Below are 27998 nucleotides of genomic sequence, written 5' to 3' on the forward strand. Positions count from 1 at the left end.
AACCGCTTTGGATCCCTTGTTGGGAGAAATGCGGCATATAAATAAAACTAATAAAACTAATAATAATAAAACTACTACTACTACTACTACTACTACTACTACTATTATTATTATTATTATTAATAATAATAATGATGATGATGATGATGCACATAAAACATGTTTTAACAAACCTTTAAACTATTTCCCTCCGCAGAGTCCTGGATCAGCATATTAAGTACCAAACAGGTGGCAATCTGCCTAAATAAATGGTAATTCAAATATTCTGAGCCATATGTTTTTCAATATATTGTATGCCTTTAATTTTAATTTTCAAATGACACTTGTTGTAGACAGATATTTACTGAAGTGTGCAGCAATATACAGGGTTCTTCAAAGGGCACTTTCTAAACAAAACACTGTGATTCAGCATAAGAGAAAAGATTTGCACAGTTCGTTATTCTGCATTAGGGAAATACATTAGGAAAAAATAGTTATGCTTAACAGAAAACTAAATAGCCAGCATTTTGGTTTCAGGCAGCATTCCAAACAAAATACTTGCACTATCTTTTTGTATTTATTGATCAGCAGGACAGGGAGAACCAAATACCAAAGGAGGCTGCTGTTGCAATGAAACCTTATGTCAAATGGATAACGGCTGCCAATACAAATAAATCCAACATACATGAGAATAATTTGTATTTTAAAGAATTTGCATTTGGCTCAATTGAGAGGATTTTTAAAGGAACATCTGATATTAGTATAGTCTGGGAAAATACTATCTAAAAATCATCACTTGTTAAGGACATCACTTCCAGCTAAATTTAAATAAACCTTACTAGTTATCCAAATGAACTTGTGTTAGCAAAGTGCTTTCACAAGATATTAGATGGATGCAAGATCTAGTTTGGAATTTAAATAAACTCAGGTCTACTTCTTATGATACATGGTAGATACTCCATCTGGCAAGAACCTGTATGCAATGCCATACCGACAGACATCTTAATTCCCTACTGCAAGATTTGATAACATGCCACTGCTAAAAGTGTTTTCATTTAAAATACACTAATTACAGTCACATGTTAAGACTAATACCTTGTAAGGCCTCCGTTGGTATCCAACAGGTGAACAGCTCCTTCATAGTAAAGTGCAAACAGACAACAGCTAAACTCAAAATCACATATTACCTAATAGAACATACAGGATATGTCACTACTGATCATCTTCATTTTTGCACAAAGTGATATGTGTTAGGAATATTGTATGTTATGTGCTCAACAGCAATGACAGGAGGCTTTCCATCCTTGTGACTCAACCAACTATCAAATCTAAACCTGTATGTCTTTGTCTCCATTTTGAGGATTTGCCTTAGGTGCTTAGAACAGAAGTTAGACAATTACTTGTAGGAATAGTTGAACACTGTCACAGTAAGAAATATTCTAACATACTGCTGATTGATTTTGAAAAGTAAAATCTTAGAACACAATGGTAAAGTACTGAATGTTTTTTAAAAAATCAAAATCTTTCATAATACCCTTCAGTTCTGTATTTACCCTAGACTGCTACTCATTATTGCCTGGTTTATAAATGCATCAGCTGCTTGTGAAGAATCAACTAGTAAATCTTGGTAGAAAGAAATCAGTTTTGAATGCAAACTCTTACCATGTTGTGCACTGATTCTGTGTGCTTAAGCTCCCATATAAGCAAAGCATAGCACTCTGGTTCTTTGTAGTTCTCTGTATGCGCACACATGGGTGCCCCTTAATTCTAAATGCTTAATCTAGACCCTAATTTTGTACATAGAACAGGCTAAGAAAAAAGTTATTTTAACTTATTACTGAAGATTGTACTAATTGTCTTGCTAAAGTATGTGGGAACTCGGGAGGAGGAAGAATCACTTCAAGACTATGGCAAGCTAAAAAATAAACCAGCTCTAATAACAGTAGAATTGACAACCCCTGTCTAATTCGAACAAACTATAAATGTGGCTTGAAAAATTGTTGAGTTGATAGAACAAAGTGTGAGATGTATTTGTTACAATAAAAAGGTAAGAAAAGCAAAACTTTCTACTGATGGATAAGGATTGGGGAGAGATGGCAAGCGCACAATTAGAGTTTCACTCTTAAGGCCATGATCAAGAATTCTATTCCCAATGCAAATCTCAGAGTCACACTTTCTTACTTCATTATGGGCAATTTCTCTGATCTGTCAAAGAAAGTCCTAATATATTTTCTCATTTCAACGATGATGTTCTGATTCAGAACAGTCCTTTGCCAAGTTACCATGCACCTACCAGAAGAATTCCTTTCTTTCAGCAGAGAACAAAAATAAAAGCTGCTGAGATTTAGAAACAGCATTTGTAACATGTAGGTTCTGTTATCTCACTAGTAATATTTCATTATTTCCTTCTGAGAAACACTTATCTAGCCTCTAGTTTGCTGATTTCCATCTCAACAACCTTTTGTCATTTGCAGAAAGTCAATTCTAAAATTCATGCTTCCTCCACAGCAACTGTGCATTTTAAATGAGATTTTATATTGTAGTGCATCAGGTGTGAAAGATGCACACAATTTTTACAATGGCATTTTTGTTTACAAACAGTCTTTCAGTTAAGAGTTGCTTGCAAATGTTTTAAATTAAAAAGCTGCACAGAAATCTTTCACACCAAATGTATCAATGTAATTTTTGTATCCGATTATCATTTCTAAGAAGCTGCCCTAAGATCAAGTATTCTAGATGGCATGTAATGTTTTTTTCATAGGACAGCAGCATTTCAAAACCACTTAACAGAAGGTGCCATCACAGTAAAAAATAAACAGACCTGGATCTTGCTAATTTACGTGCCAGAAAGAAATCTAGACTATAAAGAAGCTTTGACAGTTGAGTATTTTCCAATAACCAATATCCTGTGTACATTCTGAGGTGGAATGGCCAGATCACCTGGCATGTACTATAAAATGTTCACCTGGCTTAAAACAACAGCCTAAACCTACAGGAAACTGCTTCCATACATCCCTACCTCTAACTAAAATTCAGGCTTAATTCTCAACATGACTGCTCCTGAAATCTGACAAAAATGTAACCATGCCGTGAAGATGACTGGTCTGGTATTCGAGCAAACGTCTGGCAGGCAGTACAATACAAAAACACATCAAGGTATATGGGTATTAAATTGAAAGTTATGAAGTGGTAAAATACTGTTAACATCTAAAAGTTCAACAAGGGCTAATACAATATTCACAACCAGGCAAGTGATAACAAAGAATAGGGAACAGAAAGAATGCTTTACTAAGCAACAGGTCTGTGTACCAAAGAAATGTGACTTACACTTCTTTGGCACAAAAGATTCTTAATGCAGGCTTATAACAATTCAGTTCATTTTTATCCTGGAACAACATATAGAAATGAGGCACTGGATCCCCCTTTTTTTGGAATATATAGCCATGTTACAATGTCAAACAGTAATTTACTTCTGAGAATAAGATTTTCAAATAAACGATAATTTTGAATTGCTCTTATACAAGGTAGAAAATATGCTAATGGATGCTAATGCAGCATTTATCTTTGGGAAAACCACTCCTTTAGTGAACTGAAAACTAGAGCTGATGGTATGTAACAGGCATATGTAACATCTGACAGTAACAGGCACACAAATTCTCATCAGCATTTTCAATTGGACCTTGAAAAGCTGAGAAAAAATGAATAGCAATTACCCCGTTTAAGTTAATTATACCAGATTCAGAATATGAACACAACCAAGCAGTACACTTCATCCTCTTAAAAGCTTATCAGCCAGTGGCTGTAATTATGAGACAACAGTTTACAGCCCCCATCTACACAGCAGGTCCAGCAGGCAGCTGCCCAATCTTCCTCATACTACCTGTCCATGTAAGTAAGCTTTTAAGTGCCTCAGTCTTTCATTTACACCAAAGAGGGAAATGCAGATTCATGTTAAACATTAAAACTGAACTTGAGGATGAAACTTTTCTCACATTGATGCGACAAAGAGATTTGAGGAGACTTGGCTGATCCTGTCAGGAATACCTATGTAGTGCACAAGGCAACCAGCTGGGGAGGCTATTTTCTTCCAAAGACAGCTGATCAAGTCTTTCTGATTTAGTCAGAGTGATTAGGCAGATCTTCTGCAGTCACTTTGAAGAAATGGACACAGATAACATTGGCTCCAGTCAGCTAGAAGATACAACTACAATGAACGTGTAAAAAGTCTACGCATCTGAATTCCATGATTGCTGAACATCAGATGTGGGTTAAATTTGTACCTAGAAGGAAGGAGGGGTGGCAAAAAGAAAAATAAATGAGTAGAAATGATCTTGAGTCTGATTTACAATTTTCTATAAACTATTAACTTCTACAATTTGCATGAGCACTCAGATAATGCAGTACAGAATTTAGAGCCTACATTAGATGGCTGAGCTCAACTAAAGTAGACCTGTTGAATCAACTGGGTTTACTTAAGCGCTGATTCATCATTTAGCAATTTCCTTCCAATGTGCTGTCCTTCCTGCAATCAGTTATGCACCTGATTTCACAACCAGTTTGTGATCGGTCATGCAACAGAAAGCCTGATGGGGTGGGGGACATTTGTATGGTTGCACTTTTTAATTTCAAGTGAACATGGGCATAATATTAATTCATCTAGAAAATAACCAAAATGCACCAGAAGTGCAAATTTACCCTAGATCAAAAACTCCTGGCGTGCGACATGTTGCTCCAGTACAGGACTGTAACATCATTAATCGATAGTTCATCTTTTCTAAAATTTCTTGGTCTATTGTTTTAGCAATATTAGTAATCTGGTGTGGATCTGCAGTCAGGTTGTAAACTTCGACAAACACCTGCACAAAAGAAAAAAACTTGTTCTACAACACGTTTGTTGTTATGAAGAGGAGAGTGTCCATAATTTAAATGAACACACAAACAATAAATGCAAACATTTTTCATATGCAAAAAGCAATTTAAATGCCACAGGGTTTATAAGGGATAAAGCTGGGCCACCCATGGAGGTGAGAACGCTGTGAACAGAGCTGTTGTTATAGATGTATCCATCCAAATTTTGGGGGCTTTCTTCCCCTGTACTATAGCCTACTCTCAATCCTCTATGCCAGAGGCTGGTTTCCAGGGCACTGGACGAACTGCTGCCACGGAGAAGAGAGTAGAGAAAAGCCCACATTTCTCATGCCAGCAGTACACACCTAAATGTGGATTCGGCCATTGGAATTTACCTTGGTATCATGGCAGTACAGACAATACGATGTGCAGTATTGCCTTGCCTTGTAATAGCTAGAAGGCAGTGTCATGTGTTCATCAAGTCAGAATCTTGCTAATGAGATTTTAATTTTGCTTCTAAAGAGAGAGGCAAGTCAGCAAAATCCTCTTAAAGCCAATTGTCTTAGATCACTGTCCATGAAAATAAATTCTCTACTATTTGTGCTACTGCAATATACAAATGCACAAGTCCATCAAAACTCAGTTCAAGATTTTCATCAAATACTACTATTTCCGTTAGTTCAGTTATAGAAACCTCCACTTTGATTTGGATCCCAACCTTGTATTTAGCACTTTCATTGCAGCCTATAACGAACAGCATTGCCCTCAGGGTATTGCAACCATGTGCATTAGGAGTACAACCTAGAGCTGCCTACCAGAGCCTTTAGTTTTCTTTTAGTTTTAAAATACACAGCTCTTTAAAGTCAGAAAATAGAGCTGTCTTCCATCAATACCAATGGTAGTAGAGAGTATATGATGACAAAGAATAACTTGCTGACAATCTATTTCTAGACATAATCCCATGCTCTGATTGTTGCACACACAAAAAGTGCATCAATATTATGGAATAATTAAACTAGAACTAGATGCATTATCTGCTCCTATATGAATGGGATAAACAGATGATTAGATTTGGAAAACATATATTTTAGGAACTTGAAGAGGAACAAGAAACAAAACAGGGAAGTGCTTGTCATGAAAGTGTGAGGAGAATGTATGCTCTTTCTCCTCACACAACTTCTTGTCTGTGATGCAAGGTTCTGCTTGTGAAAGAAAACTGCATATTTCACTAAGCTCTTGAGGCATCCAGCTGTGTGAACCTAAAGAGGATAAAGGGCTGTCCTAGAAAAACAAGTTCATACCTGTCAGCTAAAATGTACTACCAGTGTTTTATTTCTGTGGGCCTTAAAACCTACAGAAGAGTGTCATGTTTTCTTTCAAATAACACATCAGTTGGAGCTAGGAAATAATGCGATTAAAATCAATGTGTTAATGCTGAATCAGTTACTTTTTGAATTCAAACCAGCAAAAAGCTTTTTAAATGTAATCTTCTAAAAATAACATTTGAAAAGTTACCACAGCAGTTCTACTGGTTAAAAACATGAGTTTGAGGCATGTGAAAATGCAAAACAAAACTTGGGTTTGTGCAACTAGGGTCTCTTATCTTACTGCAGAAGTTGTGGTGCTGAACCAAACAAAAAGAACTTGGTTCAAAATGTAGCAGCTTAGGTTCTCTCTGTCTGCCAATTCAACAGCAGATCTGAACAGCTTCTGCAATGAGTAACAGTAGGCTAACACCTACTTCTGCCACGTATTTGGGAAGAAAAATATGGAACGACAGTTCCCTTCTACGGCATGGGAGCAACTAATGCTGCCATGAGTTGAACACTCCAAGCTCTGGTATTAGCATTTGGAAAATTAGAACAATAAATTGTCCTCATTTATGAGAAACAGACTTAAGAATCTGGCTAACTGCATAATACAGTGGTACTTCGCTAGACGATGGTAATCCGTTCCACTGAAATAGCTATTTAGCGAAATCATTGTCTAGCGAAAAGCATTTCCCCATTGGAATGCATTGAAACCTGTTTAATGCGTTCCAATGGGGAAGAATAGTCGTTGTCTAGTGAAGATCGGCCATAGGAAAGCCGCTTCACGAACCGCCGATCAGTTGTTTAAATTGCTATCTTGCGAAGCTTGGGTCCCGAAAACACCTGTTTTGCAAGCGCGGAGGGAGCTGTCAAAATCGTCATCTAGCAAAAATCGGTTTGCAAAACAGGGACCAAACATTGTCCAGCGAAATTCCCCCATAGGAATCACTGTTTTGCGAATCGCTATAGCGATCCCAAAAAGTCAATGTCTAGCAAAAAAAACTGTCATGCAGGGTAACTGTCTAGTGAGGCACCATTGTATAATGAAAAATCAAGTCCAAAATTATGGGATAATGAAAAATCAAGTCCAAAATTATGGGACAATGAAATACAAAAATCTGAAACATCTCAACACTATAAATGAAATAGCTTCATTATTAGGTGGGAATTTAATAAAACCATATTAAGTTTAACCTGTAAAGATAATCAAATTTGAGCAATAATATGTGCAAATCCTAGAACATACTTTTCACTTTCAACAAATCTTAACTGTTTCTAACATATCTGGCAGACCTTTACATGAAGAATGGCATAAAATATACTAAAAATGTACAGAAGAATTACCTCCCGATCATCAAATTCACAATATTGCAGATCCCATGAAGCTGACAGTGTCCTTACACAGGCGTATGTATTGTTATATGCATCTTCACAAACACAATCTGGAAAACAATGCTGGGGGAGCAACAAGTCATGTTAGAATGATTTGCATCATGACACAATGTACAACACAGAAAGGAAATAATAATGAAACCTTAAAACCTATCAGCCCACAAAACTATTAAATGAGTAACAGTAGGCTGGCACCTACTTCTGCCATGTGTTTGGGAAGAAGAATACGAAAAACAGTTCCCTTCTATAGCATGGGGGCAACTAATGCTGCCATGAGTTGATTTAGTTTTAAACAGATTTAATTTCATACTTCTTAATATAAACTGTATCTTTTGTCTTAATCTATGTTCAATCACAACTCCTAATTTACATACACACACGAGACTCCTCAGTAGTTCTCTCTAAATCCCTAAAATAAGGATTTAAAAGTGAACCCCCCCCCAAAAAATTAGAATCAAATCAAAACAAAAAATCAGCATGTACATACCGTGACACCAGGGCCCAAGGCAGGGCAAGTAGGATCAGTGCTATTATGTCCTTCTCCTTGGTATTCAACCAAAACATCAGATCTCCAAGTCACATTTGAATCTCCTCTCTAAAAGAAAGCAAACATGAAGACGTTTATGGACAGCATGTTTTTTTTTTTTTTTGCAGCTTAGCAGTCTAAGTGGAATGCAAGCTTCTTAGATAAGAAGGTTTAAGTTTAAGCCATTAAACTTGCACAGTTTTAGTCTCACTTATGATCGCAGAAACAAAGTAAAGGTGAAGAAAGCTAGACTCACTGCAATCTCTAATACTATGACACTTTGTTAATATTTTCATTACTTGCTGTTTCTGCAAACAGAACTGCAGATAAACATTTCTAATTTTGCTAAACTGCATAATGCTTAGGTCAGGTTGGGGAAACTCTGGGGTTGGGGAGCCTTCCCACCCATAGAACCCCGACATATCTAGGCTATCCAAAAGTTGTTTCTACCAATACTGACAGTAATTGCCATGTGAACATGCGAACAAGGAACAAATCGCTCTGAGGAACAAATCTTAGGACAGTCACCTGAATACTTCTTAGCAACCTCATCTATATACTTACTAGCAGAGGCAATAATGACATTCCATCCATCTGTGTTTTATTTAGATCATAGCCTGCAATATCTAAAATAGTAGGACCCAAATCAATGTTTGCCACAAGCATCTAGAATGCAAGAAACACAAAAGTATTATGACTCTTCCAATTACGACTAAAAGAAAATAGAAATGTAAACATTCTTTAGTATCTACTCTGTTAGTCTTTGCTTGCTCCGATAACATAGGTACACTTCCACTGCACTTTGAAGAACTGGGAATACATAGCACCAAATTTCAGGGAAGCTGTTTTACAAGAAAGTACACTTGTCACTCCCCCTGCCTTTCCATGAATCGTCATCGTCATCATAGCTGCCAAGTCAATTCTGGCTTATGGCATCCCTTTTCAAGGGTTTTCTTGGCAGAGAACACTCAGAAGGGGTTTACCATTCCCTTCTTCTAGGGGTGCCCTGGGAACATGCAGCTTGCCCACGGCCATACAGGCCAGCTCACAGGAGGCACAGTGAGGAATCGAACTCTCAGCTTCTGGCTCTGCAGTCAGATAGCTAAACCACAGCCAGCAATTTTTTCCATTACACACATCTTATTTGGCCTTTTTACTGCAGTGTGTTCTGTTCATCTACAGCCAGTGTGCAAGTCTTTTAACTGTTACTGGATTCAGTTCCTATTTATGAGCAAACTGGAGGACATGTACTGGGTACATCTCCAGGAACATAATGCAGGACTATGCCTAATGGCAGTCCAAGTCCATATTTCAGTTTTCTAAAAACAAGCAAACAGAAAACACTATTGCTATACAGAGTTTTGAAGCAGACAATATGAGTGGGGGGGGAAGCAATCACAGAGTATTTTAAAACCTTTAGATCTTAAGAATGGGGTGTAAAAACTACAACCATGCTTCAAGGAATGGTTCTTGAGACCACACCCTCCAGGGGACTTTTGAAACCCAAGTCTGAGACCAGCTCTTTGGGCAGATTTGACACAAACATCTACCTTCTGCTTAGCCTGATAAAAGTGGAATTCTGCCATGAAAGCTTGCAATTGGCATGGATTTTTTTCATGGTCCAATAAAAGATATCACCCAATCTTACATTTGCGTAATCTTAAGAATGACACATCCTTTTCCTTATTCTTGTGGAATAAGAAATCCACTTTTCATTCCCATTAAGTTGTTACAGCATCATATCCAGATCAAGGAAACAGCAAAGTTCACTTAATTCAGGCTATACAACTAAAAATCATCTCCAACAAATGGGAAAAGAGCTTTAGAACATATTTTAAAAAGACACAAGTAGCGAAACAGATACGTGGACAGGTGGGCTAGTCATTTCTGTTACTTTGCAAGGCAGATTCAAAATTGCTACTTAGCATCTTTAATCACAAACTGCTCCCTACTATTCAATTCTGCATGACTGCAACATCCAGTTTGTGCATTATTTGTAGGAATTAACACAGTAGAATGAGTAATTATGTTCAGTGTGTACTCAGAAGACTTTCACTTCTCAGTATTAATTAATTTATTATTTATTTGATTTCTGTATCACCCATCTGGCTACCAAGGCCACTCCAAACAGTTCACAACAGAAAATACAATAATTGACATCCATAAACTAAAATAAAACAATGTCAAATAATAAAGAGGAATGGACATACAGTAAGCATTATAAATCAATTATAAGCAGTATGAACTTAAAAGCAACACACAAAATCAACAACAAATAAAAGTGGTCAAGTGATTAATCTCACTTTTCACAATGTAGAACTTGTGAAACCATACTCCATTATGTAACATACGGTACTGTTCTCAAGTGCAACTCTACCTTGTTAGTCTGGTTGGCTTTCACTCCTGGTCCTCGAACGAGCAATGGAACTTTAATGTCAAACTCATAAAGCTGCCGTTTGTCAATAGGCAAAGAAAACTGACCTAAGAAATATACAATAGAAATTGTGAATTACAATAACATTCTGCAGTTAGCAAAATTTGCAACTTTACTTCTTAATGACTGCTTACAAGCTACTTGAATGATTCCTCTGACTGGATTCTTGTTGGAAACATTATTCTTTATACCCCCACTGCCATGGTGTTAATTTCAGACATTCCCACTTCATCTAAAAATTCTAGGAAGAAACTGGATGTGACTTCAAGGAACAATCTACGCCCATATCTAGATGCTAAATTCCTGACCTCTTTCCTTCCTTTCTCTATTTGATTTATTTTGTATTTTTCCCATCTTGCAGAATCATTTAATTAATTAATTGTTATAAATTTCTCTTAAACTTGTTATGTGTTTATGTTGCAAGCCGCCTAGAGTGGTCGAAATGACTAGATAGGCGGGGTATAAATACAATCAATCAATCAATCATTTTCAAGACCACACATCTGCCTCACTGCTTCCATTTGTTCACAGCAGCACTTTTCTGAAGTTGTCCCAAAAAGCATGTCCAGAGTTCTATGTAAGTTCTCAACTACAAAAATATATAATACCATTTACCTGTATGAAAACCATTGTCTGATGTGTAAAAAATGTATGTATTATTGAGCTCTCCATGAAATTCCAACCTCTTCACAAGTTTTTCTACAAGATCATCCACCGAAAGAAGTGTCTGCCATCTATATATGAACAGGATTTTTCAAGTTGGTGCTATAAATTTAACAGCATGTGTATGCAAATGTGAGGACTATATATATTTTACACCACGAAGCACAAATTATATATTAAATGATAATGTTTGGCTTTTCTTCTGTTCATCTGAGATGCAGTTCTACTATACAAACTACTTGCTTTACTTAAATTTCTGCTTGACCAGATTCTACACAGTCCTATGTACTTTCCCCTCTTTGCCTTTTCTGTCTCTGAAACCTGTACGACATTTATCACCATTCCCAGGTTGTTGATGACTCTTTCTACAGGTGCTCATTCCATTTCCTTTGCTGGCTATGTTGTGCAGATGTTTTGCTACTTCAGCTTTGGAGCAAACAACTGTTTCCTGCTCATAGCTATGGCTTATGATCGCTATGTGGCAATATGCTACCCACTTCAATACCAGGCCCTGATGGACAAGGCTTTTTGTATGAAACTCTTAGCTATAGCGTGTGCAGCAGGATGTCTCATATCGCTGACCACTGATGTTCTTATTTTTAGATTGCCCTTCTGTGGGCCAAACAAAATCAGACATTTCTTCTGTGATCTCTCCCCTGTGATGAATTTGACTTGCACTGACATCTACCTACCTAATACAGTGGTGCCTCGCATTACAATATTAATTCGTTCCAGCGAAATCGCTGTAGAATAAAAATATCGTAAAGCGATTTTTTAAAGGCCATAGAAACGCATTAAAACCCGATGAATGCGTTCCTACGGGCTTGAAACTCACCGTCCAGCGAAGATCCTCCATAGCGCAGCCATTTTCGCTGCCCGTGCAGCGAGGAATACATCCCAGAAAACAGCGGGCGGCCATTTTTTTTTACCCGGTGGCCATTTTGAAACCACCGATCAGCTGTGTGAAAATCGTCATTTTGCGATGATCGGTTAGCGAAGCAGGGAACCAATCATTGCAAAGTGAAAAAAACCCATAGGAAACATCGCTTTGCGATCGCTTTTGCGATCGCAAAACCTTCGTCGTTATGCGATTTCATCGTAAAACGAAGTGCTCGTCTTGCAAGGCACCACTGTATTGAGATTATGCTTCTGTGTGCCATTGTTTTGTTGGACACAGTCCTACTGATCTTGCTGTCCTATATCTGCATCCTGTCAGCTATTCTCAAGATCCACTCCAGCCTGGGAAGGCAAAAAGCTTTCTCAACTTCTGCTTCCCATCTCACTGTGGTGATAACCCAAGAAAAAAATTAGTAAAAAGAAAAAAGAAAGAAAATTCTGCCATGATTCCTATGTCCTGTGTTTTCATTTATCTCCAACACACAAACAGATCAGAGCTGAAGTACTTTAAGGGTAAACATGTAACTGCTCTGAAAAGGATGTCAAAGTAAGGATTTTGCTCAGAGAGAATTTTTTTCAAATGGAAATTTCCTTTCATACTCACAAAGTAGTTAAACCAACAGGTAGATCTCATTTCAGAGCAGCTGCATTTGCAGAGAATGTTAAGTAGGAATTCTGCTGAATTCTTTCTTAAGTGGTGACACCACCCATACACACTGACAGTGAGTGACTAAAACTAACCAGGAAGCAAAAGCTTAGCATTATATATAAACTGGGGATTCAGTGGTCATTCCTTTCATATGCAAAAATCAGAAGCCATGTTTTATAGTTGGTTCCTGATTCATGCCACAAATAGGACTGACAAGCCAGGACTCACAACATTTGTCCTGGTTAATTTTTTTTCTGGTTATCTAAGCTCCTTCTGCTGGCAGGAGAAAATAAACAGAAGCAATGGGACAATATACATTAGTGTACTGTTTCTGAATGGTAAATCACAATTCTCCGGAGTTCTGGCTTATTGTTACACAAGAATATAACCTTGCTGGCATTTGTTATGTTATGAAATGAGAGCATGTTCTGGTCTGCAATATTCATAACCCTGAAATGCAACTGAGCACCAATACAATTCCTTGGCACTACTTACTACAGGACAGCCTACAGTTAATGAATCTGGAATAGCAGAAATAAAACTGGGCTTATCCCTTTCTACAGCCACACAACACCTAATGTCTTTTATTGTATAAAGAGAGCAGCCACTTGGGAGGATTTTTTTTAGTAATGCCAAACTTTACTCTTCACAAACAGTATATTCATTTTGTACCAATGAAACTTACTTTACTACTCTAAAAAAAGACATAGAATACGTTTTCAAAGCCTACATGTTTGAAAAGAATTTGGCTTACTTTCAGATAAGATTTCTTGCAGAAACGATTTAAAGCATGGTATGTATTTCTCACCTTTTCCTGAAAGCATCATCTAGAAACTGTATTGATGAATTTGTCATTGGAGTCTTTGCTTGCCTGATAAGCCAATGCTTGTCCTACAAAATATGCATTTCTTACATTAGAGTGATCTCCTACACCTTCCATTAAGCCAAGCAGCAATTTAGACCACAAAAAGGTAACAAACAATCCTGTTAACCTATTTTATTTATACTGCCCCTGGACAAGTTGAGGTTTAACAAACATAACTGGAAGGCCTGTGACAAGCTACCTTTACTTCCTAAAGCTGCTAGTGTGGAACATTATTACCACCAGATAAATGTATCTGTTTCCTTCCAGATAGTGGGTAACTGTGCAATCCTATACATGTCTACTCAGAAGTAACCTGTCCGAGTTGAGGGCAGCTTATTCCCATGTATGTGGGCACAGGATTGCAACCAAAGAGTTGTACAATTTCTCATTTCGTTTTGTAGATGCCATAAATTAATTTCAGATACCATTCTCTTATATAAAAACAGATAACTGCCACATTTCACTTCTTTCATGAGCAGTTATCATAGTTACTTAAAACTCTTATCTGAACAGAGCTGAAGTAAAAAACCAAGATAAAGCTAAGCATCAGAATTTCCTACAAAAGAACAATTTCTACTGCCCAGTCGCTATAGGTAGTATTTGAATTCAACTGAATTTCTTCTAGAAAGGAACCTACCCAAGCACCAGACTATGAACTCTAACAACTTATATCATGTTCCTTTCAAGGAAGTCAAAGTATGTTAGCTGAACATAAAATATTATTGGTCTGCAAGGAGCTGAAAGAGAAAACATCAGAGCCTTTTTATGATTACAAAATTGGGGCCTTGAACGGGAAGGGACATAGAAATTCAAACACTGAAAGTAACAAAAAATATCATTACTGTCATGCCAAGATGTAGAGAGCTGACTGGCCTTCATTTTCATGCAGAATCAGGATAAATGGCACCAGCCTAATCTTGAGTCAACATAGTGCGTCACTACTTCTCAAACCATATCACAATTTAACAAAACACACTAGAACAAAGTTCAGCCTGTTCAAGACAGGCATCTCTTAAATAGTGATTGAATGGCACTTCTCCTTTGCATCAATATATCTTCAAATATTCAGCACCACTACATAAAAATCTTCAAATTACAGATTCAGTAACTTCAAATTCTGAAGATCCAGTTAGCGTCATTAATGTTCAGAACAATCTTAAATATGTCTACCTACAAACTAGCCCACGCCAAGTTCAACGGGATTTATTTCCACGTCAATGTAGGACTACATGAGTCAGAAAAGTTAAAGAATGTAGGTCAGTAAAGTGCTATTCAAAGCCATTCATTAGGCTGACAAAGGACATTTACACAGGCTATCCTGTATTGAATGAGAACACTAGAGAAGGGGACCAACTGATTCTGTGCCTTCAGGTTTGTGCATATAGTAGAGGGTTGAGGAACATTTCAAACAACTGATCACCGGCAGAAAAAGCACAAACAGAAAGTATAAGGACTAAATGCATTGTGGGGAAACATTCAGAAGAAGAAAGAAAAACACATAAAGATGGCAATGGAGGGAAAATGGCATTCCTAACATTTTAATTAATTATACAGGCTTAGAGACAACACAACAAATATAATTAAACTCCAGATAAAAACATTCATCTGCTATACATCTGCATCCTCTCACACACATATTTTATGCTTAAGATCATGACAGATGTCCATGGCTATCAGATTTTTGAAAGAAGATATAATCAAGACCATAAATAATATTTGGTAATCACTAGTCAATAAATTTGTAATAGATCAAGAATGCATACCTTTCCATGGATATTGAAATTACTGTTTCTTGGAGCACTGACATTTGTAAAGCTTTTCATATACTGAGGAGCAGCTACCCAAGGTGAATGTGGTGCTGGAGTTGCTATCATCATAAAGAATGGCTCAAAGTTGGATTTATATTCAAGAAAATCCAGTGAGACATTGGCCTACAAGCAGAAATTTATTAAATTGTTAAAGAGTGATTTATTGTAACATTAAACAGCTGTTCAGGTAGTCAGAGCTAAATTTCTCAAAAATATTTTTTTTCAAATAACGTATACACAAAGAACTTAAAGTGTTGATTCATTTCCACTTGTTTTCTTGTTTCGTTTTGATATAAGTGAATACCCTGTAGGAATGTCTGTCTTATTCTCATATTAAAGTTCAGAGCTTTTAGAGATGACATAACATGGTGGCATCCAGCAACAAGAAGAGAAGGGTCTATCACTATTTCAAACATTTGCATTTATGGTACTCCATTCCAATCAGTCACTCTTGCCTACCAGTGTATTACCTTATTTAACATCGACACAGGAACAGAAGACAAGAACAGAACACAAGATATCAAAATTGTTGGGATTGCATCCCAAAGTGACATGGACATTGCTATACTCGAAGAGAGAATTTCCCTTTAACACATCCAGAATGCCTTGGAGGTTTGGGGACCACATTGGAACATATGTGGGATGATATAGGCAAGAGACAACAGGGGTGAGGCAAAGGAAAAATGCCAATGCAGAAATCTGCTTCTCCAACCAAATGGTTTTCCTTGTCTGTATTATTTCTAATAATAATAGATAATTTTAAACACAAGTTCTCCATCCTCTTCAGCAGGGCATAATCTTATTATTATTTTCTTAATTATTCATGTTCCATTATATATCATGTGCTGTCAAGACACATCCAATTTACAGTGACCCTTGACAGGGTTTTCAAGGTATGTGAGATATTTCTACCTTGAAAATAATTAACAAATGAGCTATTGGGTCTTTTCTAACATATTTCTGTGATGTCCAGACTTCTGATACTATCATGTGCAAATGTACTACTGCAGCAAGTTAAATTAAATCAACGTGCCACACTGCAGAATAAAAGTATTAGAGTCAAGTTGCTAGATTAGAGTTTATTTTACAATATACAATTGTTATAGACGATAACAATTGTAACATAAAGTACAATTATAACTTATTTCTCTCATGAATGCAGAATGTTACATAACTAGGTTATGTTAAGACTCCAAAAATTATCATATGTTCTTTCAAGCATGCCGTGACCCCTGGCACTGTACAAGGGCATTGCAGAGTAGCTAATGGCTCTTTATCAAAACCATTCTTTCCCAAGAAAGCTTTCAATTTACTATAGTTTAATGTACAAACTGAATTCAGTATTTCATTCTGCTCATTCTTATACACTTGTCACACACCAAAAATGAACATAAATTTTGTGTCATTGATAAGCAGCTCTACCCATTTCTAAATGAACAAGTGACAATACACTATCTCAAATATTTCTCTGTACTCAAAGACTTAAGTAAAATAATTTTGGATTTTGCATATAATACTTCTTCCATTTTCTGTATAATGATAATTACATGCTACCAAGATGATAAAAACGTACAACGATTCCTCCTAGGGATTTCAAGATACATACTACAAAGAAGTGCCTTACCATTCCCTTCTGCTAGGGATGCTCTTGGACTGTATAGTTTGCCAAAGATTACACAGACTGATTCTTTCCTGGGAGACATAGTAGGGAATCAAATCCCAAGCTCCAACTCTACTGGACTACAGTTCCCCAAAATGGGAGTTGTCGTCCAAAGAAATAAATCTGTACTCCTCTAATCTGGGACAGAACACCTGCCTCCAACATATAAATTAAGAATATGGTGCCAGCCATATGTCAAGAAGGACAACAAGAATGGAGAGATCAACACTGTAAACTTTGATAATTAATAGCTATTCTACACAATATAAGCTCTTCAGATATATTTTGCTCCATAAAAAACAAATATGCAAACAAGTCATTTATACCAGCAACTTCACAAGTTAAAACTGAAGAGTCTGCAGGTGCTTTCTGAGGAACAGAGCTTGCAAATCTGCAGTGTCGTCCTAATACAGTGGTGCCTCACTTAGCGATCGCTCCGTTGAGCGATGAAATCGCTTAGGGATGGGGTTTTTGCCATCGCCAGAGCGATCGCTTAGCGATGGCCCCTATGGGGAAAAATCGCTTTGTGATGATCGCGGGGAAGTGATCATTGCAAAGCCCCCATTTTTGGCCAGCTGATCGGCGGTTCCAAAATGGCCACCAGAAAAACAAAATGGCTGTCCGCTGTTTTGCCTCACTTTAGAGGCACCGAAAATGGCCGCCCCTATGGAGGATCTTCGCATAAGGTCAGTTTTTAAGCCCATAGGAATACATTGATTTATTTATTTTTATTTATTCATTTTATTTATATCCCGCCTATCTGGTCGGGTGACCAGATAGGTGGGATATAAACGTTTTAACGCGTTTCTATGGGCTTTTTTATTCCGTTTAGCGATGAAACTGCTTAGCAATGTTTTTCCTGCAACAGATTAACGTCGCTAAGCGAGGCACCACTGTATAATTTATGTGCACAGTGCATGCCCCAATAACACAGTACATCTAGCTGTGTGAATTACAATAATAAAGAAATCTAGGATTCAAGAGGAGTATTTCTCGATCCCAACAGCCTAAAAAATCATTTAGACTGACTACCATCAGCAAATATTTTTATGAGGAACACCACACAGAGCTGCTTAGTCTACAATCTACTGATACTTCTCAAAATGTATCCTCTCCCTGAGATACAGTAGTGGCATTGCACAAAGGGCTTTTATTTGCAGCAGCCGTAAATAGAGATCTCTCTCATAAGATGTTAGATTCTTTTACCTCTACATCTGTACATCAACTGAAGACCATTTTTTCATCAGGCTTCTGAATCTACTGCTTAGAGTTCAGTATGCATCATCTTTAACACTGACTCTCTAAATATTTTTAATGCCCTGGATTATTTTGTTTCATTCAACTTTAACCTTAGTGTTAAAAAATAAAGGGGGGTATGGAAGAAGCAGCCCTGAAAATGAAATTGCTTTTTAAAACGAGTCTTGAACAATAGTTTACTCTAACTATTTCAAAACAATTAGCTAGCTCCAGCCAAGCAAGGTCACTGTATCATAATAATTCTGAATTTGTTTAGAAAATGATAAACACAGATAAAATATACAAAACTTATAATACAGTATGCACTCTTTGTGTTTTCGAATATCTTGGAGAAACAATATTATGCTGTGGCAATATTCTGTCTTTCTAGTTTTCTGGGTGTCTAGACCTTTTATGCTATTGTCCTTTATTATTGTAAACTCGGTAAAATTTTAGTCATAACAATAATGTTAGGACTAAACAACATACCATAGTGGCAACTCACCAGATTTACAAGCCTCTTGGAATTATAGAAAGTGCAAGAATAAGACAATTTCCAACTAAAAAATATTTTCGGATCTTTAAGCTTTTGGACTTCCAAGCCCTGCAGAAAGGATTGTTTATAACTGATAAAGGGATGAGAAGGGTATAAATAATGGTCACAAATTATAGCCAGGGCAAGGAGCAAAGGGTGCCAGGAGAACACTGCTAGAGGGGAGAAAACTCTGCTTGGGGGGTGGGGTTAAGATTTTTTCATAAGGCTGATACGATTTTATAACTGCTTATGCTCTAGTCTAGATTTTTAATAACATAGTTTAAGATACTTTTCATAGATGTGACTTAACTGAGAGTCAAACTTTTATAACTTAGAAAATATGCTTTTGTAACACTTTTTAATGAATAATTTTGTAATAAGAACATAAGAAGAGCTCTGATGGATCAGGCCAAGGACCCATCTAGTCCAGCTTCCTATATCTCACAGTGGCCCCAACAGATGCCTCTGGGAGCACACGAGACAACTAGATACCTGTCTCCTGATATCCCTCCCCTGCATCTGGCATTTTGAGGTACCTTCCTTTTAAGTCTCGATGCCTTAGCTGCACTCTTCTTATTAAATTATGAAGTACCATATTAATTTTGTTACAGGATTTTAAGGTTTTGTTAGCATATTTCCCATTTAGTTCATTGCGTTTCCATAGTCACTTTCCTATAGCATTGTATTAGATTTTTAAAGTCACATTTCTGTATATTCAATAGAGTGCACTTTGTCACATTTATATCTCCTTGCATATGCCTATTCAGATTATTATTTATTTGTTTATTTGATGTGTATAGCATGCATCTGGCTATCAAGGCCACTCTGGGTGGTTTACAAAAAATAAAAATAAAGAACAGTCAACAGCAATAACTTAGAAAAAGAAAAATAGACATCAAAATAATATAAAAGAATAAACATGTCCTAAACATTTTAAATTAGGAACATTATAAACTTAAAAATACAACACAGAAACAATAACATTTAATAAAAGCAGTCAAGAGGGCAGAATCAATAACTTGGGAGTTGCTAAGTACTCTGTATTCCATTGACGGACTATTCTGGAAGGCCTGTCAGAATAACCAAGTTTTACTCAATAAAAGGAAAAAAGTAGACACTTTTTTGGACATTCAGTTTATCTGTCTTGCTTGGGAAAAATAAATTAGAAGGGTATTCAGAGAACCAAATAAGAATGGATCTAGCTTAAAACAAAAAGGCAGTTACTGAAAAAGAAAAATCTTACCAGTACATCTGTGAGATAATCAATGCTGTAGTTTTCACCATGCTTCCGTGCTTTACCATTTACTGAAAGTGTGTAATTGTAATATTTGGAATTTTTTTCCTGTGGAAAAATAAAATCAAAGCCACCTTTTAAGCACAAGGGACAGTCAACAGGTATTGTCAACAAGTATTGCTTCTCAGTTACAATGAAGCAAATTTAAGGCAGTAGAGTTTGCAATGGACAAACTTTAAACAATCCATTAATAAAAAATTGATAATAGTATGGAATTCCATAACACAGAGCTTTATGTGCCTCACATACCACCTCAGGAAATTTTCACTACTTATTTCATGAGGCCAGAATTATCTTCCCTATGCTACAAATCAGTGGCTGAGACTGGAGTTTTTTGATTACTGTCTATGCACAAAAAATATGCTATCAGCATAAACATATGTTATAAGCGAGTACCGTGCATTCAAACATGTTACTTCTGTTACAGGGAGGACAAAACTTAGAAGAATTTACTTTACAACATTTCCCCTCCTTTTATAACCAATCCAGAACTAGCTAATGCCCCACCCACCCACACTCCAAACTCACTTTTACAACTATTGTGACCTGACCAGCACCATAAACTCACACAGGTATGTCACCAAGTACAACATTAAGAGAAGAGAGATAGGGAAGAGAAAAGACAAGACAACAGAGGCTAGTGGAGCAAGCTAGAGAGAAGAGGTAGCCTTTGGAAGACATGAAAATTCTCTGAGTAAAATCTCTGTTCTAACTTTGAAGGTTCTTCTTACAACAGTTTACTTTACAGTGATAGGGAACCAATTAGGTTGTACATGTGGGAATCTGCTGTATACCCTATTGGGAGAAAGGTAAGGTAAAGGTAAAGGTTCCCCTTGACATTTAGTCCAGTCGTGTTCAATTCTAGGGCGCTGTGCTCATCCCTGTTTCCAAGCCGTAGAGCCAGCATTTGTCCATAGATAGTTTCCGTGGTCACGTGGCCAGCACGACTAGGCACAGAATGCCGTTACCTTCTGACCGAGGTGGTACCTATTTATCTACTCGCATTTTTACATGCTTTTGAACTGCTAAGTTGGCAGGAGCTGGGACAAGTGACAGGAGCTCACTCCGTCGCGTGGATTTGATCTTACAACTGCTGGTCTTCTGACCCTGCAGCACAGAGGCTTCTGCGGTTTAACCCACAGTGCCACCACGTCCCTACTGGGAGAAAAGCAACATGTAAATAATATAAATAGAAATAAATATAAAGCTCTCAAACACTAAGCCAGTTTTTCTGACAGTTTTTTCCCCCCTGAACTCTGTCAATCCATTGTCACATTGGACTTTCAGTGTTTGGTCATTCCTAGTGCAGAGCTGCCAGAAGCAGTAAAATAATATAATAAAAAAGACACTGACCAAGGCATACCAAAAGCTCCATCCAGGCGGTACATGGCCAATTCCCCCCGCATCTTCTGCTCCATACTGAAATTAAAAGAACTCAAAATTAATTAAGCCTCTGATATTACAATTCTACTAGCAACAAAACTTGAGGTTGAGAAATGAATGGCTGCAACACAGAGTTCAGATATGACTTCAAAGCTACCGTATTTTAGCCTAGGAGCCACACTTTTTGATTTAAGTGAAACATTTGCATTTGCTTTCACTCACAGATAAGGTATTGTTTTCCTGCAGGAAAAGATAGTCACAATTTATTAGATCATGTTATTTAGGATTTTTAACAAAGTAGCCGAGCTGTTCCTCAATGCACAGGTCCCACAACTGTGAAACCCTTTCTGCATCAGTTTTATTACAGAGTTTGATTATTAGCAATGGTACCATTTGCAGTTCTCGTTTCCCACTTTATGGATGACATGGTGGGACCATGGTGGTCATTCTTCATACCATGGGATACATTCCCTCGAGGCTCTGACAGAATTTTTATACATATTTCTACATTTATGACAGAACCCTGCCATGGCAGAGGGATGCACAAACACCACGCACTGAAAGACTCCAGATGTATACTTTAAAACAGCCTGACTTCAAAATAGCAAGGCAGTTCAATATAACTCCATCACCGACATTCACTCTTGTGTCAGCAAGAACTGTTACACATATTCAATGGTTAAAATCATGTTGCTGCAGCTCCATGTACATAAAGCTGATGATATAGTCAGCCATGGCCTTTTACTGCTAATTTAAAGTTTCTGAAAGGCAACCCTGCCAAGGTTCTGAGGTTCTCAAGATATTCCTTTCACCTTAAGGAAGTCTTTAGGGGCCTCTAAAAATCACTGCAGAGACTATATGCATTTCCTGTATTCTATTTCCTCCTTAAAAAATAACAACCATGACAAGGAACAAATAAAACTATATAACTCATACATTATAGAGCCAGTTTGCTGTACCAGCTTGATATGACTACTTTAGAGTTTTTGATTTTTTTAATGGTCTTAAATAATGTTGCTATAATTATTGGTATATGCTACCATTTTGGTGTATGTATCTTACTATCCAGCTATGCATGCCAGCCCAGATTGTTACATCAACTGTTGCCTTCTTTAGTCATACAAGTTACAAAAAGGTATGTTAAATGCACATAAGTTAATGCTATGAGTGCTACTATTTAGTACTGTAATAGCATCTTGTTACAAGGAAATTTAACTGAATTAAAAATGAAAATTAAAAAAAAAACCTTCATAAAATGTTGTCCCTTAATTATTCTGGGTTATCAGACCATACCTGGATGTGAAACTTCTGAAATTTGCCTATGTCCTATTCCACCATGGTGAAAATCCTACTGGGATCCAGAGTAAGTCAAACCTTCTATATATTATTTATTTATTTAAAATATTTTATCCCACCTTTTTCCTTAAAAAGAACCAAAGGCAGCTTATATAATTAAAAACACAATATTTAAAAGCTAAAACCAATAAGTATGCAAATATTTAAAAGAATTAAACAAATATATTAAAAATAGTAATCAAATCAACACTAAAATTGAGGTTGGTGCTGGTTGTGTGCTTCTTGCTAATTTGTTGCAATTCACTGCCACATTAATGCAATTTCACTTACTTCAAACTAAAATCCAAGTAGGATCCTAACTTGCATATACTTTTTAGGCTGTTCAACCTCTGCCTGAGCTACATTCTTATGCAATGGCAATGACTACCAGAAAGGTTCCCCCCCCCTCAAATTCAGGTAGCTCCATGCAATGTTAGCTGTTGGATATATAAATCTCCCAAGAACATAGAGAATTTCTAAATGAACAGTGAATAAACTCATGATTTTACACTTACATCACAAATATAAACTGGCAACTGGATTTTGACTACTATTTTGTGTAAAACTTTAGAAAGAAATACCGTATCTAATGTTCATTTTCACACAAAGCGTGCCATCATTCTTTCAGTTCTATAGGAATACGTCAATACACAGAAGCATTTCTTACAATAGGTAATTCAAACAAGACACCTCACAAAATATAGAAATATACCTCATTTAAATATTTTCCAGCAAAGAATGTCTGATATCCACACACAGACTTCAGGATAGCTGGAAAGGTATATGGTTCCTGAATCTTCTGCCAGGATTTACTACTGCAATTTCCCTCCAAAGTGTTGTTGACAACATGGTGATTGTGTGGATATTTTCCTGTCAAGATGCTGGCTCTACTGGGACAGCATAATGCACTTGGCACATACTAGAGAAAAGAAGTAAAATATGGTAAACATCCAATATATCTAAAATAGAACCAATGTTCTTCCAGATTTTTCTGCCTATTAAGGTTTTAGTACATGAAAGAACTTAAATTCTTACACTATTTGCTATGAAAAAAAATTACAGACATAATTACCAATGTTGCCATTTTACTAAAAGGAAGATGAAGTGAAAATATTGAGATTTGCCAGACTAAAAGATTTTGTTGGTTTATATCATAACCTTCCTGCTCCACTTCCAAAAGCACCAAGCATACAACTTCCTAATGTCCACATACATGCTATAGACACGCTACAAACGCTAAACTGTAAAATAATAAAAATAGTGGAACAAGTAAAAATACAACAGAACACAACTGTTTAAAATATTTTCAAGTATTCTCAACACTTGATCAGAGGAAGAACCAAATAAGACACCAAAAAGTGTTACATATTTTGGTCACAGAAACAGAAAGTGTTCTGTCATGTATCCTAATCAATCTCACATCAGTTGGCATTTGGGCTCAGCTGCTGATAACAATGCATTCAGAAACTTCCAACAATTCCTCTCAGCAGTTTAATATAAATGCTAAACTGCATAAGTGGTAAGTTCAAATACTGTGAAACACTGCAGACCATACATGAAGGTGTCAAGGAGAAATCCTCCACTCCATCATCTGTAAACTATCTTGCAGGACGAAGTCTCTAGAAAGCAGCACTTAATCCAAGCTCCATTTATGTTACATTGTCAAACAGATCTATAACACTACTAGCGCCTGTGAGAGGTGTACCTTCAATCAATATATATGTAGGCATCCTTCAGTCTCGAGAGACTATATAATAGGGCTTAATTCCTTTCTGAGTATACACCTACAATCTAAGCACCACAATAGCTGCTCTAGCCCATATATACAGAATGGCTATAAGATAAAGAGATAAGGTAGTCTTGTACAGAAAAGGGAATCGGAGAGCCTAGTATTCCATGCCCTATTTGAAGTGCTCTTATGTGTCATGCCCTAATGACTCTTGGGCTCCTTGCCCCCTCCCCTGTTCCCCTGGCTAGAAACAGGCAGATAAGGGATTGTAGAGCCAAGCAGCAGAGTGCAAAAAGTGGCTGCTCCAGTTATTCCTTGTACTTTCTGTTGTTTAGTCTGTACAGTATCAACAACCTAACAGATTAATGGTTCTTCTTCATATGGAAGATGTTCTAACTCCTGAATGATATGTGACCTTTTTCTGAACTTGCTCTGTCTCTATTAATTTCTTTTTGTAATAAGAATTCAGAACCTAATCTAGAGAAGAGCATATTTCTCACTTAAGTGCTGTCTGATGGGAAAAAATGGAACAGTAATTGTGCTTAGAATTATCCTTGCACACCTTCAATAAAACATTTGTCAATTCATGTTAGCCACTTAAACAAGCTCTTCTTTTCCCTTCTGTTTTCCTATATAACCAACTTGCTAGCAGAACAATCGTTTTTGGACTTACAAACCATAGTACAGACAAAGCCTAATTTAGTACTTACTGCATTTGAGAAGGTAATCCCCATCTCTGCAATGAGAGCATTAGTCTTTTTCAGTGGTGTCTATAAGAAAGGTAACAAGCATGAAAAATTATAACAGTAGTATGATTCTGGAAGATTAAGGTGCTTAAAATGGCCATCCCAACTACACTTGCTAGGAAGAAAGACACACTAAACATAGCAGGACTTACTTCTAAGTAAACATAAACAGGACAACACTGTATGATTCTCCCTCCCCACCAGTACACATTTTGAGTAGCAATACACTATATCTAAATCAACATGGTTTAGATATTTTTTAAAGTAACTGGTGCTTAAAAACCTAATAAAAACATACTTCCACCACAGTATTTCTTCCTTTACTGGAAAATTTTTGTAATTCCATATATTTTGAGAGTTCTCTATCGATAAATCAATTAATTTTTCTTTAATTTCAATTTTTCCAACCTCAGTTGTTTTCTGTCTTAAAGAAAAAGGAGGCAGAGAACCACAAATTCATGGTATTAATATTGTATTGACATTAATATCCCACAAGCAGCATTGATCTCTTCACATGTTAAAATAATTTTCAACCTGTATTTATGAAAACAACCAATAAAAAATTGCTTTACTGAAACAAACAAATGACTATTTTACTTAAGTCAAACATCTGTTCTTAAGAATTAAACTTTCCGATTTTTGATGGAAATCCCACCTTCACCATGCTATGCAACACTATGCAGAGGTTACACTAGTTCAAATACTCTTACTCCCAGGCAAGCGTACACAGGTTTTCCTTTAAAAATGTATTAAAATGCACTTATTTCTACAGCTGCAATTGTGGTAAATGATAATATCTATACTGAACAATATCTGAACATTACTTTTGCTAGATTCTCCAGAAAAGACATCTACACAACCAAGGATAGCTCAGTGGCTTAGATCTCTGGTTGCGGAGCCAGAGGTTGGGAATTCAATTTCCCACTGTGCCGCCTTGAGAGGGACTGGACTTGATGATCCATCCATAGGGTCACTTCCAACTCTGCAGTTCAAAGGCTATTTATAAGGTGGACCACGTAAAAAAAAAAGTATGTTGAAGCAGACCAGTTAATTATAACTACTTGATTCCCGGAATGCCCAGCAGGCAGACCCGCTAGTATAAAGCCTCCCAGCTGACAGGAAATCCCTCTTTCTATCTCTCTTTGTACTGGCACTTTTTCAGACTATGTCTGACAGAAAGCTAGAAGAAAGCCAGTTACATCCTCACCAGCCTTGTAAGAAACCATGTTTTTGCTGGATCTTTCTGACAAACATGAGTACTGTAGTAAAACATCTTGTTAATTTAATAACAAACTTGTTGAGCAGGTTAACACTGACAAATTCTGCCATCTAAAGAAAAACGACTCCAAATCAATTGCCTAATGCAAATACTTTATCTTAGGTTAGGACCTATGCTGCTACAATAATCTTGTGCACAGACCACCAGACTTGCAGAAGGAAGACTTTGTAGAGTTAAACCTTAGAATGGATGAAAAAAGCCAAGTTTTATTTCTGTTCTTACCTAAATTAATTCTTCTCAAACTCAGAAGACTGCGATATGGAATTGACTTGAGCAATGCCCTCCCCCACCCCCAATCCTCTATAGCACAATCCTATCAATGCATGCTTATGCTGATGAACTATGCCCCACTTTGTTAAATGGGTATTCCCAAGTAAGCAGCATGCACAAAATTACTTTTTTAACCAGGGCCAAAGGATGAGTCAGTAATCCCTTTCTTACACCTGCCATGATATTCTAGCTTGCAAAGAGTGGTAGGTACTGCACCGTTTTCTTCTGAGGAGACCTCCTTTTAAAAAAAAGGGAGGGGGGAAAGAGGTGTGCTGGTTGCAGGGAGGATGAAGGCACGTTTCTGTTGAATCCACTGCCCTCTCAACCCTCAGAAAACATATGTTCAAATAAGAAGAAAAATGTTTCACACGGGAAGCTTTTTTCCTCCCAGAAAAATGAAGAAAAGGATTATCAGAGTGGGGGAAACAGTTGAAATCTGGCTCCCCCATAACCTGCCAGAACCCACGGAAGAGCCAGACAAGCGTCGGTGTCATCTTGCACTCTTTCAGGATTTCGCCCTAAAGCTCATAGGATGGAAGGCTTTATCAGGACGCGGTGCCCCTCCACAGAGGCATAGACAAGGCGGGCATCGCCTGAGGCCCTTGGAGCGGTTCTGCTTCTCCACCGCCGGCAGTGACGGGGCTTTTTCTGCTCCTCCGCTCCCCACCCCCACCCTGCACGGCTCAGCCCGCTCCCTTTGCCACCCCGACCCTCGACATCCCCGCCGCCGCGGCCAGCGCGCGTCCCTCGCCCGGGCGCACAATTACCATTCCGCCCAGGTAGGTGTCCTGGTCGTCGGTGAGGATGAGGACCACGTTGGGCTTCCGCGCCTCCTTCCAACTGGCGCCGACCCAGGCACTGGAACCAAGGGCCAACAGCAGCAACAAAGGCTGGGCGAAAGAAGCGGCGGAGGCCGGCGCCATCCTTGCCACCGGAGCCAGACTTCCAGGTGGAGGCGAGCGAAGGAGGGAGACCGAAGCGGAACAGTCACGAGAAGTCGATGCGCACGCCTCCCTTCGCTGCCCCTTCTCCGCCTCTTTGTTTGGCGGAGGGAGGGAGGGGGGAGGGGCGCAGGCAGCGTCACATGACCGGGAGACCGACGGCGGCTTCCGCATCGGCTGGATTGGGGCTGCGAGCCCCGCCCGCTTTCCACCCTTCTT

General features: G+C 37.7%; 1 protein-coding gene across 1 annotated transcript; it reads right to left on the reverse strand.

The window, feature by feature from the left end:
* Window positions 1–277: 277 nt before the first annotated feature.
* GNS (glucosamine (N-acetyl)-6-sulfatase) lies at window positions 278–27985 on the reverse strand. Its single transcript, XM_020786005.3, has 14 exons — window positions 27606–27985; window positions 25254–25313; window positions 23527–23733; window positions 21450–21515; window positions 20046–20144; window positions 15327–15494; window positions 13507–13589; window positions 11105–11223; window positions 10433–10536; window positions 8620–8721; window positions 8017–8124; window positions 7482–7592; window positions 4675–4835; window positions 278–4259 (listed from the first exon to the last, which is right to left on the reverse strand). Exons 1-14 carry the CDS (start codon window positions 27951–27953, stop codon window positions 4184–4186), a joined length of 1812 nt encoding a protein of 603 aa, XP_020641664.3. The 5' UTR covers window positions 27954–27985; the 3' UTR covers window positions 278–4183.
* Between the last annotated feature and the right edge of the window lie 13 nt (window positions 27986–27998).

This window comes from Pogona vitticeps, chromosome 5 (assembly GCF_051106095.1).
Source record: "Pogona vitticeps strain Pit_001003342236 chromosome 5, PviZW2.1, whole genome shotgun sequence".
Taxonomy (NCBI): Eukaryota; Metazoa; Chordata; class Lepidosauria; order Squamata; family Agamidae; genus Pogona; species Pogona vitticeps.

Bases quoted from the DNA above. Each gene is read 5' to 3' on its own strand.
- GNS (XM_020786005.3), bottom strand. From the start codon at position 27,953: ATGCGGAAGCCGCCGTCGGTCTCCCGGTCATGTGACGCTGCCTGCGCC. The intron at 25,314-27,605 runs GTAATTGTGCGC...CCTTTCTTATAG, and splicing joins ACACCTACCTGGGCGGAATG to ACACCACTGAAAAAGACTAA. The intron at 10,537-11,104 runs GTAAATGGTATT...TATATTTCTTAG, and splicing joins AGACAATGGTTTTCATACAG to GTCAGTTTTCTTTGCCTATT.